We start from the raw sequence: 13,380 nt of genomic DNA on the forward strand, positions 1-13,380 counted from the left end.
AGGTGGAGGCCAGGTACAGCCCTTACAACCCAAGATCCAGGCCATCATGGACTGGATAGCTCCAACAACCCAGACCCAAGTCAGGGCATTCCTTGGCTTGACTGGATACTACAGGAGGGTTGTGAAGGGGTATGGGTCCATTGTGACCCCCCTCACAGAACTCACCTCCAAGAAAATGCCCAAGAAGGTGAACTGGACAGTTAGTTACCAAAAGGCGTTTGACACCCTAAAAGAAGCAATGTGCTCAGCACCAATTCTAAAAGCTCCAGATTATGCCAAGCAGTTCATAGTGCATACTGATGCCTCTGAGCTAGGGATAGGAGCGGTCCTATCCCAGACCAATGATGAAGGCCAAGACCAACCTGTTGCTTTTATAAGCAGGAGGCTACTCCCCAGAGAGCAGTGTTGGAGTGCCATTGAGAGAGAGGCCTTTGCTGTGGTTTGGTCCCTGAAGAAGTTGAGGCCATACCTGTTTGGTACTCACTTCCTGGTTCAAACTGACCACAGACCTCTCAGATGGCTAATGCAGATGAAAGGGGAAAATCCAAAACTACTAAGGTGGTCCATCTCCCTACAGGGAATGGACTTTGAAGTGGAACACAGACCAGGGACTGCCCATGCCAATGCAGATGGACTTTCCAGGTTCTTCCACTTAGACAATGAAGACTCCATAGGGCAAGGTTAGTCTCATCACCTTTCATTTGGGAGGGGGGGGGGCGGGGGGGGGGGGGGGGGTGAGAAGGTGCCATCTTTCTTGCATGGTATGCCCTCACTTTTTGCTGAATTGCTGAATGTACTTTGACTGAGTGTGCCCTGGGCTCCTGCCAATCAGGTGTCCAGGGCCTATGTTCCTTCCCTAAAACAAACCAAACCCAAATTGGCAAAGCCTGGCCACATGTCAGCCCCTGGTATATGGTACCCTAGGTACCCACGGCCTTGTGACCAGGGCAGGCCTCTAAGGGCTGCAGCACTCCTTGTGCCACCCTTAGAGGCCCTGTACCCTTACACACACACACTGCCTTTGCAGGCTGAGTGTTTGGGTGCAAGACAAAAACAAAGTCGACATGACACACATCCCTGTGTGCCATGCCCATCACCTACATTGCCATGGCATACATCAGTCACCCCTCTAGCTGGGTGCCTTATGCCAATGGTGTGGGCACAGGAGCAGGAGCCCTGTGCCCCTACATTGCCCAGGTCCATTCCAGAGCACTGTAAGTGCAGTGCTGCCATTTAAGAGTACATGGTGCTGAGAGCTCGTCAAACACGAGCTCCACAGCACCATAATGGCAACACTAAAGACTGAGAAGTTTGGTATCAAACTTCTCAGCACATTAAACCCACACTGATGCCAGTGTGGGATTTAATGTACCCAGCACCCCAGAGGGCATCTTAGAGGTGCCCCCTTAAACCTAACCTACAATCCACGTCTGCTCTGAGGCTGTCTAGGCTGCCACCCAGCAGACATGTTGCTGGACCCCTGGGTAGGAGAGCCCCTGCTCTCCTGGGCCTACAACAATGCACATCCTGGGCGTGGTGCTAAATCTCCTCCCCCAGGATGGGCAGGGGGAAGCTTCAAAGGCATGCCGCCTCTGTGAGCTTCCCCAGGCCACTGCAACCCCCCACTCTGGCGGGAAGCTTTGGCCGGAAATCCCAAATAAGGACGGGGGATGTGCCAGCCTGCCAACCCCACCCCTCAGGTGGGGGAGGCGAGGTGAAGCACATCTCCGGGCTCTCGCCATCTTGAAGATGGGGAGCCCTACCCTATCAGGACTAGGCTAGTGCCCCCCTCCCACAGGAGAGAGGCAGGATAGGGGGTGTACCCACCCCAGGACAGGGACCCATTGGTCCCTGCCCTTCACCGACCTGTAACGCCCCTAAATCTAGTATTTAGGGGCACCCTGAACCGTCCTTCCCCAGATTCCAGATTCAAAACTACAAAGAAGAGCAAGAAGAAAGAAGACCTGCCCTGCAGCGGCTAAAAAGAGGAAGACACCAACTGCTTTGGCCCCAGCCCTACCGGCCTGTCGACCCTCGAACCTGCTCCTGCTCCAACCCGGCATCTCTTGTGGCCAGCAACCTCACAAACCTCGGAGGACCTGGCTACCTTTTGGCTCTAAGCCCCTGGGACTCCCATGAGTAGAGGCTCTACTCAAAACCTACCTCTAATCCCTGGTAGCAGCCCGGAATCGCGAACCCAGCACACTGCACCAGCCAAGCCTGGCCAGTGCCGGAGTGGACAAAGACCCTGAGGACGACCCCACGGCGACTGTGACCCCCGAGTCCGGCACCCAAGGACCTCCCTCGACACTCCTGATGAAGCCTGCAGCCTCAGAACAAGGTGCCCCCCCTTCCGCGATCAACAGAGGGTAAGATTTCTCGACACCAAAAAGCACCCCTGCACGCGGCGCCCTGCGGCCCCCTGTGCCCAATCCCTGGGTACCTACCTAACCTCCAACTACCCAACTTACCTCTCAAAGTGTTGGTGGCACCTGAAGAGTCCTCGTCCCCGAGCTTGCAGCCTTTTTCTAAACCGGAGATTTCCCATTGAAATCAATTGAGCGCCCGAAGGCTCAAAAGCACTCTGCACCCAGCCGCCCGAGTGGCCCTGGCAGTGAAAACTCTACACCTACCTATTTCCCCACTTGCCCTGAGTAAGTGACCAGGAGCCCAGCTCCCACAGCCGCGTGGCTTGCCAGTCATCAGCCACCAACCAAGGCCCCCCTATCCCTCATAGGATAACATTGGGCCTAACTCTCTCTGCACCCAGCCACCCTAGAGTCACTGAGGGTGAACCAACTGTACCTACCTGACCCTGGGGGACCCCTGAGTCTGTGCCCAGAACCTCAACTCTGCCAGTCAAGTACTTACCCTCAAACCGCTAACTCTATTTTCCTCATAGGGTAACATTGACAGGCTTTTTCCTGAAATTTCTTCTAAGTGTGGAATTTTCAAATCTTAAAATATTCACCAAAAATCAGCCGAGTAACGAAAACGAAATTACTCACCTGCTCTTAGGTGAGCTCCCAGTGCTGGATCTTGGTGCCCAGCACTGACTCTGAAAAATACTTACAACTATACTTGCCCTTACCCCAATTTTCTTCCATAGGAAACCATTGACTGTTTTTCTGTGAAATTTCTTCTATGTGTTGATTTCTGCAATCTTTAAATATTCTTCAAAAATCGTATAATATCTGAAAACGTAATTACTTACCTGTTTTGGATAAAGGTCCCAGTACTGAGTCTAGGCACCCAGTACTGGATTACAAAAGTAACGAGAACATACTGTACCTGCAACTTGAATTTTCTTCCATCGGGAATCATTGACCGTTTTCTTTGAAATATTTTCTAAGTGTCAACTTTTAAAATAGCTAAATATTGTTTTAAAATCCTTACAGTAATTAAGTCGACTTTCATCACTTGATTCTGAGTACTGACCATGGACTGAATCTAGGATCCAGTCCTGGAATTCCAAAAGTAATCTAAAAAGTAATCTGTTGCAAATAACTTGAATTTCCATTGAGCTCAATGCATTGTTGTGTTTAAAACAGAGTTGCCTGTTGCCACTACTTGTAACTGTTTACAAAAGTCAATTACATATTGCAAAAGTAGTTATATGAAACACCTCCTTCTGAGAAAGTATATTTTAAATCCAAGTGTTGGTTCTAAAATAAAACAAGCATATATTTTTATATATAAACCATTGGCCTAGAGTTCAGTTATTGAGTGTGTGAGACCATTTGCTGACTGAGTGTGTACAACAAATGCTTTACACTGTCCTCTGATACTGCCTTACTGCTCGACCAAGCTATCACTTTAGAGAGTAAGGTTATATCTAACTTTAACCTCTGTCAAACCCTGGGGGACTGTGGACTCTGTACACCCTGTACCTATTAAGGAACAGTATATACAGAGCCACTATCTCACAGGGGTCCCTTAGGACGCCTTAATACATGCTGCAGCCCTCTTTGGTACCCATGCCTTAGACATCAGGGGTACCACTTAATAGGGACTTAAAGGGGTGCCAGTGTGTGTGCTGATTGTGTTAGAATTGAAACATTTGACCTTGTTTTAGGAAAAGAGTACTGGCACTGAGATATTGTTAGCATGAACCCAGTGTACATCCAGTAGCAGAAAGTGGGGGTGGCCATGACAAAAAGGGGCACTTTCCTCCAGGAAGCACTTGATGTTGGTCAACATTTACGCTTCCAACACAGACCAACCTAAATTCCTAGATGAGCTATCACTAATCTTTCCCAATACCTACTGGAGGGGATTTCTAATTCTTACTGGAGGGGATTTCTGTTGGACAGGTCCCACCCACCCTTGAGAGACTCCCCAGTCTTATGGACCGCTCAGAAGTTAGTTGACTGGACATGAATGTGGGGCTTAATGGACACCTGGCGCTCGTGGCATCCTGCTAAGCGAGATTATTCTTTTCATTATACTTGCATGACTTGCATGTGTGTCTGGGCCAGTTTCTTTGTTCCCCGGCCGTCCACACACAGGTATGGCACTCAGAATATCGGGCCCCAATGGTGTTTGACCATAACACACTACTGGTGGTACTGGCTTGGGTGCTTGCTCGTACCTGTATACTGAACTGATGCCTTTGTTGCGAAAACCTAGAAGATCAGGTGTTATTGAGAGTCTGAGGGATGAAATATGAAATTACTTTACTGCAAACGAGGGATTCACATTGTCGTCCCCCTGGTTGAGTGCGAAGCTCTTAAGATGGTTGTTCGGGGCCACTGCATCGCTTGGACGGGAAGGGTGCTGAGGATATTGCAAGAGGAGACACAGGCACATGAGGTTGTGCTGTGCACAATAGAACGCAGTCACCACACTGATCCCTCAGCACACCGAGCCTTGATGCTCGATAAAGAGAAACTAATGGCTCTGGTGAAGCGGCTCCACTGCTTTGAGTACAAGGAATATATATGGTTAGAGACGATCCTGAATTTGACAAGGCTGGTACGTTGCTTGCTTGACTCGTGAATCCCACTAAACGGGGATCATAGATATTGGAGATGATGATGGCACCCGTGTCTACAATCCGGTTACTATTAATGATCTCCTCCACATGTATTACACAGCTTTATAGGCTGGCTGCCCCCGACAGGCCTGCTTACCCTGAATCTCTTCCTAGACACACTGCCCCTACGGACCTTGATGCCACAGGCCCCAGACCGCAGAGGGGCTGGGAGTGGATATTTTGGCTGAGGAAGTTGTAGCTGCAGTTAAGGCCATGGCATGGGGTAAGGTGCCCGGGCTCGGGCGGGCTGGCGGTTGAGTTCTATGCCTCCTGCATCACTCAGTTGGACCCTTGCCTGGTGGAAGTCTAAAGATCGGCACATGAAGCCAGGGTGCTGCCCTCTAACATGAAAGAGGCCTTGATAGTACCACTGCTAAAGCCAGGTCCACCCCCGCAGGAATAGGCATCGTATCGGCCCTCTGTCAGTTCTCAACATTGACTCTAAAGTCATGAGCTGGGTCCTGGATTAACAACTCTTGCTCCTTATGCCACGGCTTATGCATGCTGACCATATGGGCTTCATTCCCGAGAGGAGCTCAACGTTCCATAATAGGAGGGTGACAGCACTGTTTCTTGTTGCCTCCTTGGTTGGAGAACAAGCAGCAATCATGGCCGTTCATATTGAGAAGGCCTGCAATAGCTTGAGTTGGGACTACCTCTACACTGCACTGAGCCGCATGGGCCTGGAGGTTGGGGGTGCCCTTATGGGTTTGGCTGTTGTACGCAATCCCTACAGCGAGGGTTCGGACGCAGCAGGTGGTGTCGGACTCCTATATGGGGGGTGGGATACGAAGCAGGGATGTCCTTTATCCCCATTGCTATTCACCCTAGTGGTGGAGCCATTGGTGAGCAGAGCACAGTACTATCTCTAGTATTACGGTGTTATGCACCATATTGTGCTGTATGCTTATGACAGGTTTTTCCTTCGAGAACACAGGATGGTTGTCCCCGGAGCAACTCAACTCCTGGAGGAGTTTGGTGCTATGTCGGCTCTAAAGGTAAACTAGCGGAAGGCTAGTGTGTATGGTCTGAAGGAGACCCCTTAGGTCTGGCCTGAGCTTGGAGGGCTACTGTGGGAGAATTCCACTTTTCGGTATTTAGGTGTCCAGCTGTTTCGGTCTGAGGCTGTCTTGCTGGACGGTAATCTTGGCAGGCCACTTATGGCACTCTGCTGTTCGATACACTTTTGGAAGACTCTCCCTATTTCCATGTCAGGGCGAATAGCAATTTCCATAATGGTTGTTTTGTCCAGGCTGTTATATTATTTTGCCATGCTTCCATTTGTAATCTCCTGTAGTAAATTTCAGGATAATGCTTTCCATGTCCATGCTTGTGGATCTCATCTAGGAGGCAGGTCGCCGCCGTACAACCCTTGTGAAAATTCAGCACCCAGCTCAAAATGGAAATTGAAGCATACTATCTGGTGGCCCAATTGTAGTGGATGAACAAGTGGGTGGATGGTAGGCTTCAAGTGGTTCCTCTCCTAGAAGGGGCTTGCTGGCACTAACCAGATTGACACAGCTACTGCTGGAGCTGAATCAGGTCCGGGCGGAACCATGCACCCTGCAACCAGTGGACAAGCATTGCTGGATGCGGTCTTTGCAAAAAGCAGGGTGGCCATTCTCTATACCCCTGCCTAAACCCTCCGATGGCTGGCTCACTTTCTTCCAGAGGATGCGCTTCAACAGTTGAGGGAGTGGGTGGCTCTGGGGCAGGAGACGATTGGCGATCAGTATAAAACCGGGATCCTACGTTCTTTTGAGGACCTTGAAGTGGCCTATGAGTAGCTGGCGGGTCACTTCCTTTTCCTTTGGCGCACTCACTGTGCTGGCGCATCAGTGGTGGTGGTGGGGTTGTAGGAGCCTCCCACCCTCCAGGGCTACACTGTCGTATGTCCCACCTTGAAGAGACACCGGGCAATCGGAAGCTATGAGCGCACAATTTTGTTCCCCTTAACGCCCTCAGAGATGCCTGGGCGGCTGATATTGGCACTTCTATCCCGCATGCGAACTGGGATAAAGTCCTAGCTGGGGTCCCCGGGACTTTCCGTAATGCTTATATTAAATTGATTCATTTTTATTACCTTCATAGAGCATACCTCACTCCTGAGAAGATCAACAAATTCTTACCAGGGGCGGGATGGCATTGCCCCAGATGTGGTCTAGTAGGGTCGAATATGTTCCACATGGTATGGAGTTGCCCTCACCTGGGGGAGTAGTGGATGGGGGAGTGGCTCTTCTTAATGAAGTCACAGACCGTACATTGTCTGTCGTGCCTGGGGCCGATCATCTGGGGCTGTTCCCGAGGCCGGCTAAACACAAGGTTTATATATCTTGATCTGTTACTGGCAAAGCAGCAAATCACACTTAATTGGAAAAGCATGCGAGGCCCACAGGTCTCCAAATGGAAGGTGGAGTTGTTGAAATGGGCGGATTATGAGGGTGTGAATTTGCTCAGAAAGGCCAAGAGGAAACTGTGTCTGTTGAAGTTAGCTCAGGCCTGGATACATTGCTGGAGGAGCTGCGACCTGGGGAGATAGGCTCAGCAGTGCTTCCCTCCCACCTGCCTAGGAGTATGGTATGGTCCCTCCCTCTCATTTCCATTGCTCGACCTTTGTGCAGTTGGCCCATGCATTTGTTGTCCACTGAGTGAATGGTGGGGATGTTTCCCTCGGAACAAGCTACAGGGTTGGGGGGTGGTGGAGGGATAGTTGTGGTGGTTGGTTTGTTCTGTCACATGTGTGCTGAGTGTGCGGTCATCACTGCTCATTTTGCCCTGTCGTTGACTCCCCTTAAGTTATCGGAATATTTTAGCTACTTATCTATTATTGTACTGCAGATGTCTAGGAAATTGCTAATAAAAAAATGTGTTTAAAAAAAAATTATTATCACATGGAAAATATTAATATGTCCTATAAAGATATTTTCAGTGGCCACTGCATGTATTTTATTTGACACCAGTCGGATAAGGGGCATGTGTTTTCACTATAATCATATAGCGGGCTTCCTCCGGTTAAGAGTAGTTAGGTTTTACGTTTCAGAAGTAAAAGAAATCTTCCCCCTGAAGAAGCATTGGGTGTTTGACAACAACTGAGAACTTTGAGTTGTTTTGAAAAAAATTAAACATGCTTGGAAAATAGCTTTGTTAAAATTAATTTTTCATGGCTGCAATAGGAATAAATGAACCTTTTGATAAAACTGTGGATTAATTGATGAATAATTGACGACAGGCTCTGCCTATCATACAGTGCAGTCTAGGACTATAATTGCTTGTCTCGTTTGGTACGGTTCTAAGGGCTGTTTCGGAAGGCCAACCAGACCAGCAAAACTAAACATTGGAAAAATTGTATTTTGGTTAAAATAGGAGTGTCTCTGGAATCAAAACGGATCCTGTGCTCGCTCTGTCGTGGGGTTCAAGCTGCGCTTCACTGATGAGACTCTGCAAGGCTATAGAACCTGTCTGAGGATGCTTTTGTTTGCATTCGTTGGGGATGTAGCATGGCAGGGGAGCTAAATTATTACTGTTGGTGCAGGACCAATCCTCATGTTCATATACTTGCACGCTGTCAGGAGTGGCACGGTGTGGGAAAATTGTAGGATAGGTATGTGGTTCAAGCAGTCATCACCGGCTGAGAATTCTGCAAGCTTTCCACTTATCACATTTTGTTGTTTTGTGTTGGGTCTTCCAGTAGAATAAGGATATGACCTGTTGAAGCTCACAAAACAGTCACATTGTTAAAATCCTTTGCACCTACTCCCCACAACGCATCACAGGGCAGTCTTTTATTTGTTCATGAACGACAGTTATTCACCTTCCTCCATATATTTTGTCAGTATCTGGGTATGAAAAATATTACAAATGTATGCTACTGAAACTGTACATTGTCAGGAAAGTTGGCCTTCAGCAGTAGGTCTTTGAATTTGGAAAATTGATTTGTATTGCTAAATTCATCTCGGAGCTCCCCCTGTAGACCAGAAAGCCTTATAATTGATTTATGCTTATGTTAGCATATCACATCTGTTCATGAACTATTCAATTTATTTTGTTTAAATAGATGGAACAGTCAGCCCTTCAATCCGAACTTGGGAAAGAAAGGCAGGCTCTGGAGAATGCCATCAGCAAAGCACAAGCCTCTGAAGAGAAAGATATGGAGAACAGGGAAATGCTGGCACAGCTCCAACAGCTGCAGGTGATAAAAGCATGTGTGTTTGTTTGTTTGTTCCTATTTAGTAATGTACAGCTAACCTTTCAGGGAGGAGGCCAACCCAGATACATACCTACTCCCTTAGTGGATACACCTTGTCCGTCTAAAAGCAATTCACAAAAACTATAATAAAAAAAAAAAAATCTAGTTATTGAAACCTTGTTTCCACCGTGAGGCGTAATTCTGAACCGGTTTTCGTTTTCCTTTATGTACATTTTTTCCTTCACTAACAGACTAACTCCTCCTAACATAATGGAAATATTACATCGCTGCAGGTGGCCTACTTACAACAGGTGTCCTGAAAGCCCCAAAGCTATACCAAGCTACTGCAATGGCTTGGATGTTTGGGTGACCTACAGGTCAGCGACCTGCTCTCTCTCCCCCGGCAGCTCCGCTAGCAAGTGCCGCCTGACCTCTGTGCCACTCTCTGCCCCGTCAGGGTTTGAGGCCCTCATTGCGCTGTTGTTTTGCTCAATCTGTTTCTTCACTTATTCTGCCGTTTCCCACTGTGCTGTATATTCTGTACTGCTTATACTGTTTTAAGATTTCTCACGGTGCCACTTATCTCTTTCTGTTTTCTTTTCGCTTTCTCTGCCTTTTTCCCTTCCCACCGCTGCTGCCCCCGCGGCCCCTCCCCCCTAGCCGAATCCCTGCTCCTGCATCCATGCTGCGAGTCCCTCCGCCCTTCCCTACTTAATGGCGGTTGCAACCAGGGATCACAAGCAAGACCACGGACCTCCTGGTCAGCGACCAGCTCTCTTCACTGGCAGCTCCGCTAGCAATTGCCGCCTGACCTCTGTGCCACGCTCTGCCCCGTCAGGGTTGGAGGCCTGCATTGCGTTGTTGTTTTGCTCAATCTGTTTCTATGCTTATTCTGCTGTTTTCCACTGTGCCTTATATTCTGTACTGCTTATACTGTTTAAGATTTCTCACTGTGCCGTTTATCTCTTTCTGTTTTCTTTTCTCTCTTTCCCGTTTTCTCTGCCTTTTTCCCTTCCCGCCGCTGCTGCCCCCGGCGGCCCCTCCCCCCTGCCGAATCCCCGCTCTCGCCTCCCATCTGCGAGTCCCTCCTCCCTTCCCTACTTAATGGTGGCTGCTGCGAGGCCGCACAGCTTGCACGCGTTAGGCACGCCAAAGGCAAGCCCATCTGCGCCCGACCAGCGCCAGGAACCCTGGATTTACTGCCCTCCATCGCTACGACCCCACCACACTCCTCGCACTCAACCCTGGAAGACACACAGACTGCCAACAGGCCTCACCGAATACTACCCACGGCCAGTTCTCCTGCCTCCGCTGCCGCCGGACCTTCACCACCACTCTGGCCCCCAACACCACCAGCACCAACACCGACGACACCCTCAACTGCATCCTCCTCAATGTGCGCTCCATACACAAACACGTCATGGACATCTGGAACCTACTTGACTCTCTCTCGCCCGATGTTGCCTTCTTCACAGAGACCTGGACCAACACTACCTCCGCCCCCGACATCAACACCGCTCTCCCGGATAGCTACAAGAACCAGAGGAAGGACCGCCCCAATCACCCAGGAGGAGACCTCTCCATAGTCCACAAAAACACCCTCCGCCTCACCACCTCTAGCGAGACCCTCCCTTTCACTGCACACCTGCATTTCCAGATCAAGACCAGCCCTAAGACCACACTCCGTGGAACACTCATCTACAGACCCCCCGGTCACCCTTTGCCTCCACCGACTTCATCGCAACCCACGCCATCGCATCAACAAACTGCATACTCATCGGAGACCTCAACTTCGACCTCGACAACCCCAGCGACCACAACTCCACCATCCTTCGTGACAACCTCGCCAACATCGGACTCAACCAACTCGTCAACACACCAACACACAGGGCAGGGCACATCCTCTACCCCATCTTCGCTGCAGGAAACAGCGCCCACTTCAGCCACACAACGCAACCACCCTGGACTGACCACCACTGCGTCCACTTCACCGTCGATAAACCCAAAGCACCTAAACTAGCCCAACTCCCTCCACCAAGGAACTGGAGCAAGGTCACCGACGAGCAACTGAACTCCACTCTCTCCCGAGACAACCACGCCTGGGCATCCGACGCAAACACCGCAGCCAGAGAACTCCACACATGGAGCTCCAGCTGCGCAGATGAACTCAACTGCTACGCAACCCCGGCAAACTACGCCCCAGAAAAGCCACCTGGTTCACCACCAACCACCAACCTCCAAGAAGCCAGGCGTACTTGCAGACGCCTGAAAAAGAACTGGCGGAACACCAAGACATTCAACAGCTACTCCACCTACAAGAATGCCATGACGGACTACCACAACCAAATCAGAACAACAAAAAGGAACTTCATCCACAACACAATCTCCACCAACTCCAAGGGACTCTTCAGCGTTATCCAGGAATTCACCAACCCACGCAGCGAAGTCGCAGACTTCACCCATCCCAAGACCTCTGCGTCAAGCTCGGAACCTACTTCCACCTCAAGATCAGAACACTCTACGACAACTTCACCGACCACCCACAATACACCTTAGCCACCCCCCGCCTCCCCTAAGACACCAGCCAGCCCACCATCTCCAACTGGACACCAATCACGATCATGGACACCACCGCTGCCATGAAAGGCATCCACTCAGGGACCCCACTGACCCCTGCCCCCCACACATCTACCACAGAGCCGCAGACGCCATCGCACCCCAACTGCAACACACTGTCAACACTACCTTCCAAACAGGCGCATTCCCAGACGACTGGAAGTCAGGCCCCTGCTCAAGAAACCCACGCCAACCCCACCAACCTCAAAAACTACCGGCCCATCTCGCTTCTCCCCTTCGCAGCCAAAGTGGCAGAGAAAGCAGTCAACATGGAACTGACACGATTCATCGAAAAGCACGCCGTCCTTGACCCGTCCCAATCCGGATTCCGAGCCAACCGCAGCACCGAGACCGCCCAACTCGCCGCCACAGATGACATCCGCACCCTCCTTGACCAGGGCCACTCCGCGGCCCTCATCCTCCTCGACCTATCTGCAGCCTTCAACACCGTCTTCCACCGCACACTTATAACCAGACTACGTGAAGCCGGCATACTAGGAACTGCCCTAGACTAGATCTGCTCGTTCCTTACTGGAAGAAGCCAAAGGATCAGACTATCTCTCTTCCTCTCCGCCCCCACCGACGTCACCTGCGGAGTCCCACTGGGGTCATCTCTGAGCCCGACTGTCTTCAACATCTACATGGCCCCCCTCGCGGACATCGTCCAACAACACGGCCTCAACATCGTATCCTACACCGACGGCACCCATTCTCTCCCTCACCATAGACCCCACCACCGCAAACCTCAACTTCCAGAGAGGAATGCAAGAAGTGGCAGTCTGGATACCAACAGCTGCCTAAAACTCAACGCCAAGAAAACAGAAGTCCTCGTCCTTGGAACCACCCCTTCCGCATGGAACAACACCTGGTGGCCCACCACCCTCGGAAGCCCACCTACCCCCTCAGACCACGCCAAGAACCTCGGCATCGTACTCGACTCATCACTCACCATGAACCGACAGGTCAACACCGTCACCTCCAGCTGTTTCAACACCCTCCGCATCCTACGAAAGACCTTCAAATGGATCCCCCCGAATCGAGGAAAACAGTCACTCACGCACTCATCACCAGCAAACTTGACTATGGCAACGCACTCTACGCCGGCATCAACAAGTCCCTACTCTGCAAACTGCAAACAATACAGAACACCGCAGCCAGACTCGTCCTCGGCATCCCCCGGCACGAACACATCAGCCAACACCTGCGCGACTCCACTTGCTCCCCGCTGAGTCACCTTCAAAATCCTCACTCACGCCTGCAAATGCCTGCACAACAATGGACCCAAATACCTCAACGACAGAATAAACTTCCACGTGCCCAAAGAAACCTGCGATCATCCAACCTTGCACTGGCTGAGACCCCGCGGATCTACAGAGAGCCAGATCAGACGGAAGATCGTTCTCTCACATCGCAGCCAAGACGTGGAACGAGCAACCGGTAGACATCAGATGCGCCCCTCACTTAACACCTTCAGGAAGACCCTCAAGGTCTGGCTCTTCAGCTGAACAGAGCGGCATACCCCCCTCCCTCCCTCTCAGGGCCT

At 50.6% G+C, this 13,380-nt stretch overlaps 1 protein-coding gene across 1 annotated transcript in view; it reads left to right on the top strand.

The window, feature by feature from the left end:
* Positions 1 to 13,380, top strand: part of CNTRL (centriolin) — a 1,084,252-nt gene that overhangs the window by 368,964 nt on the left and 701,908 nt on the right. Inside the window, exon 15 of the mRNA XM_085613596.1 lies at positions 9,090 to 9,224. Within this exon, the coding sequence (XP_085469722.1) occupies positions 9,090 to 9,224 (135 nt within the window). The remainder of the gene's footprint in view (positions 1 to 9,089; positions 9,225 to 13,380) is intronic.

Source organism: Triturus cristatus, chromosome 1_2 (assembly GCF_964204655.1).
Source record: "Triturus cristatus chromosome 1_2, aTriCri1.1, whole genome shotgun sequence".
Taxonomy (NCBI): Eukaryota; Metazoa; Chordata; class Amphibia; order Caudata; family Salamandridae; genus Triturus; species Triturus cristatus.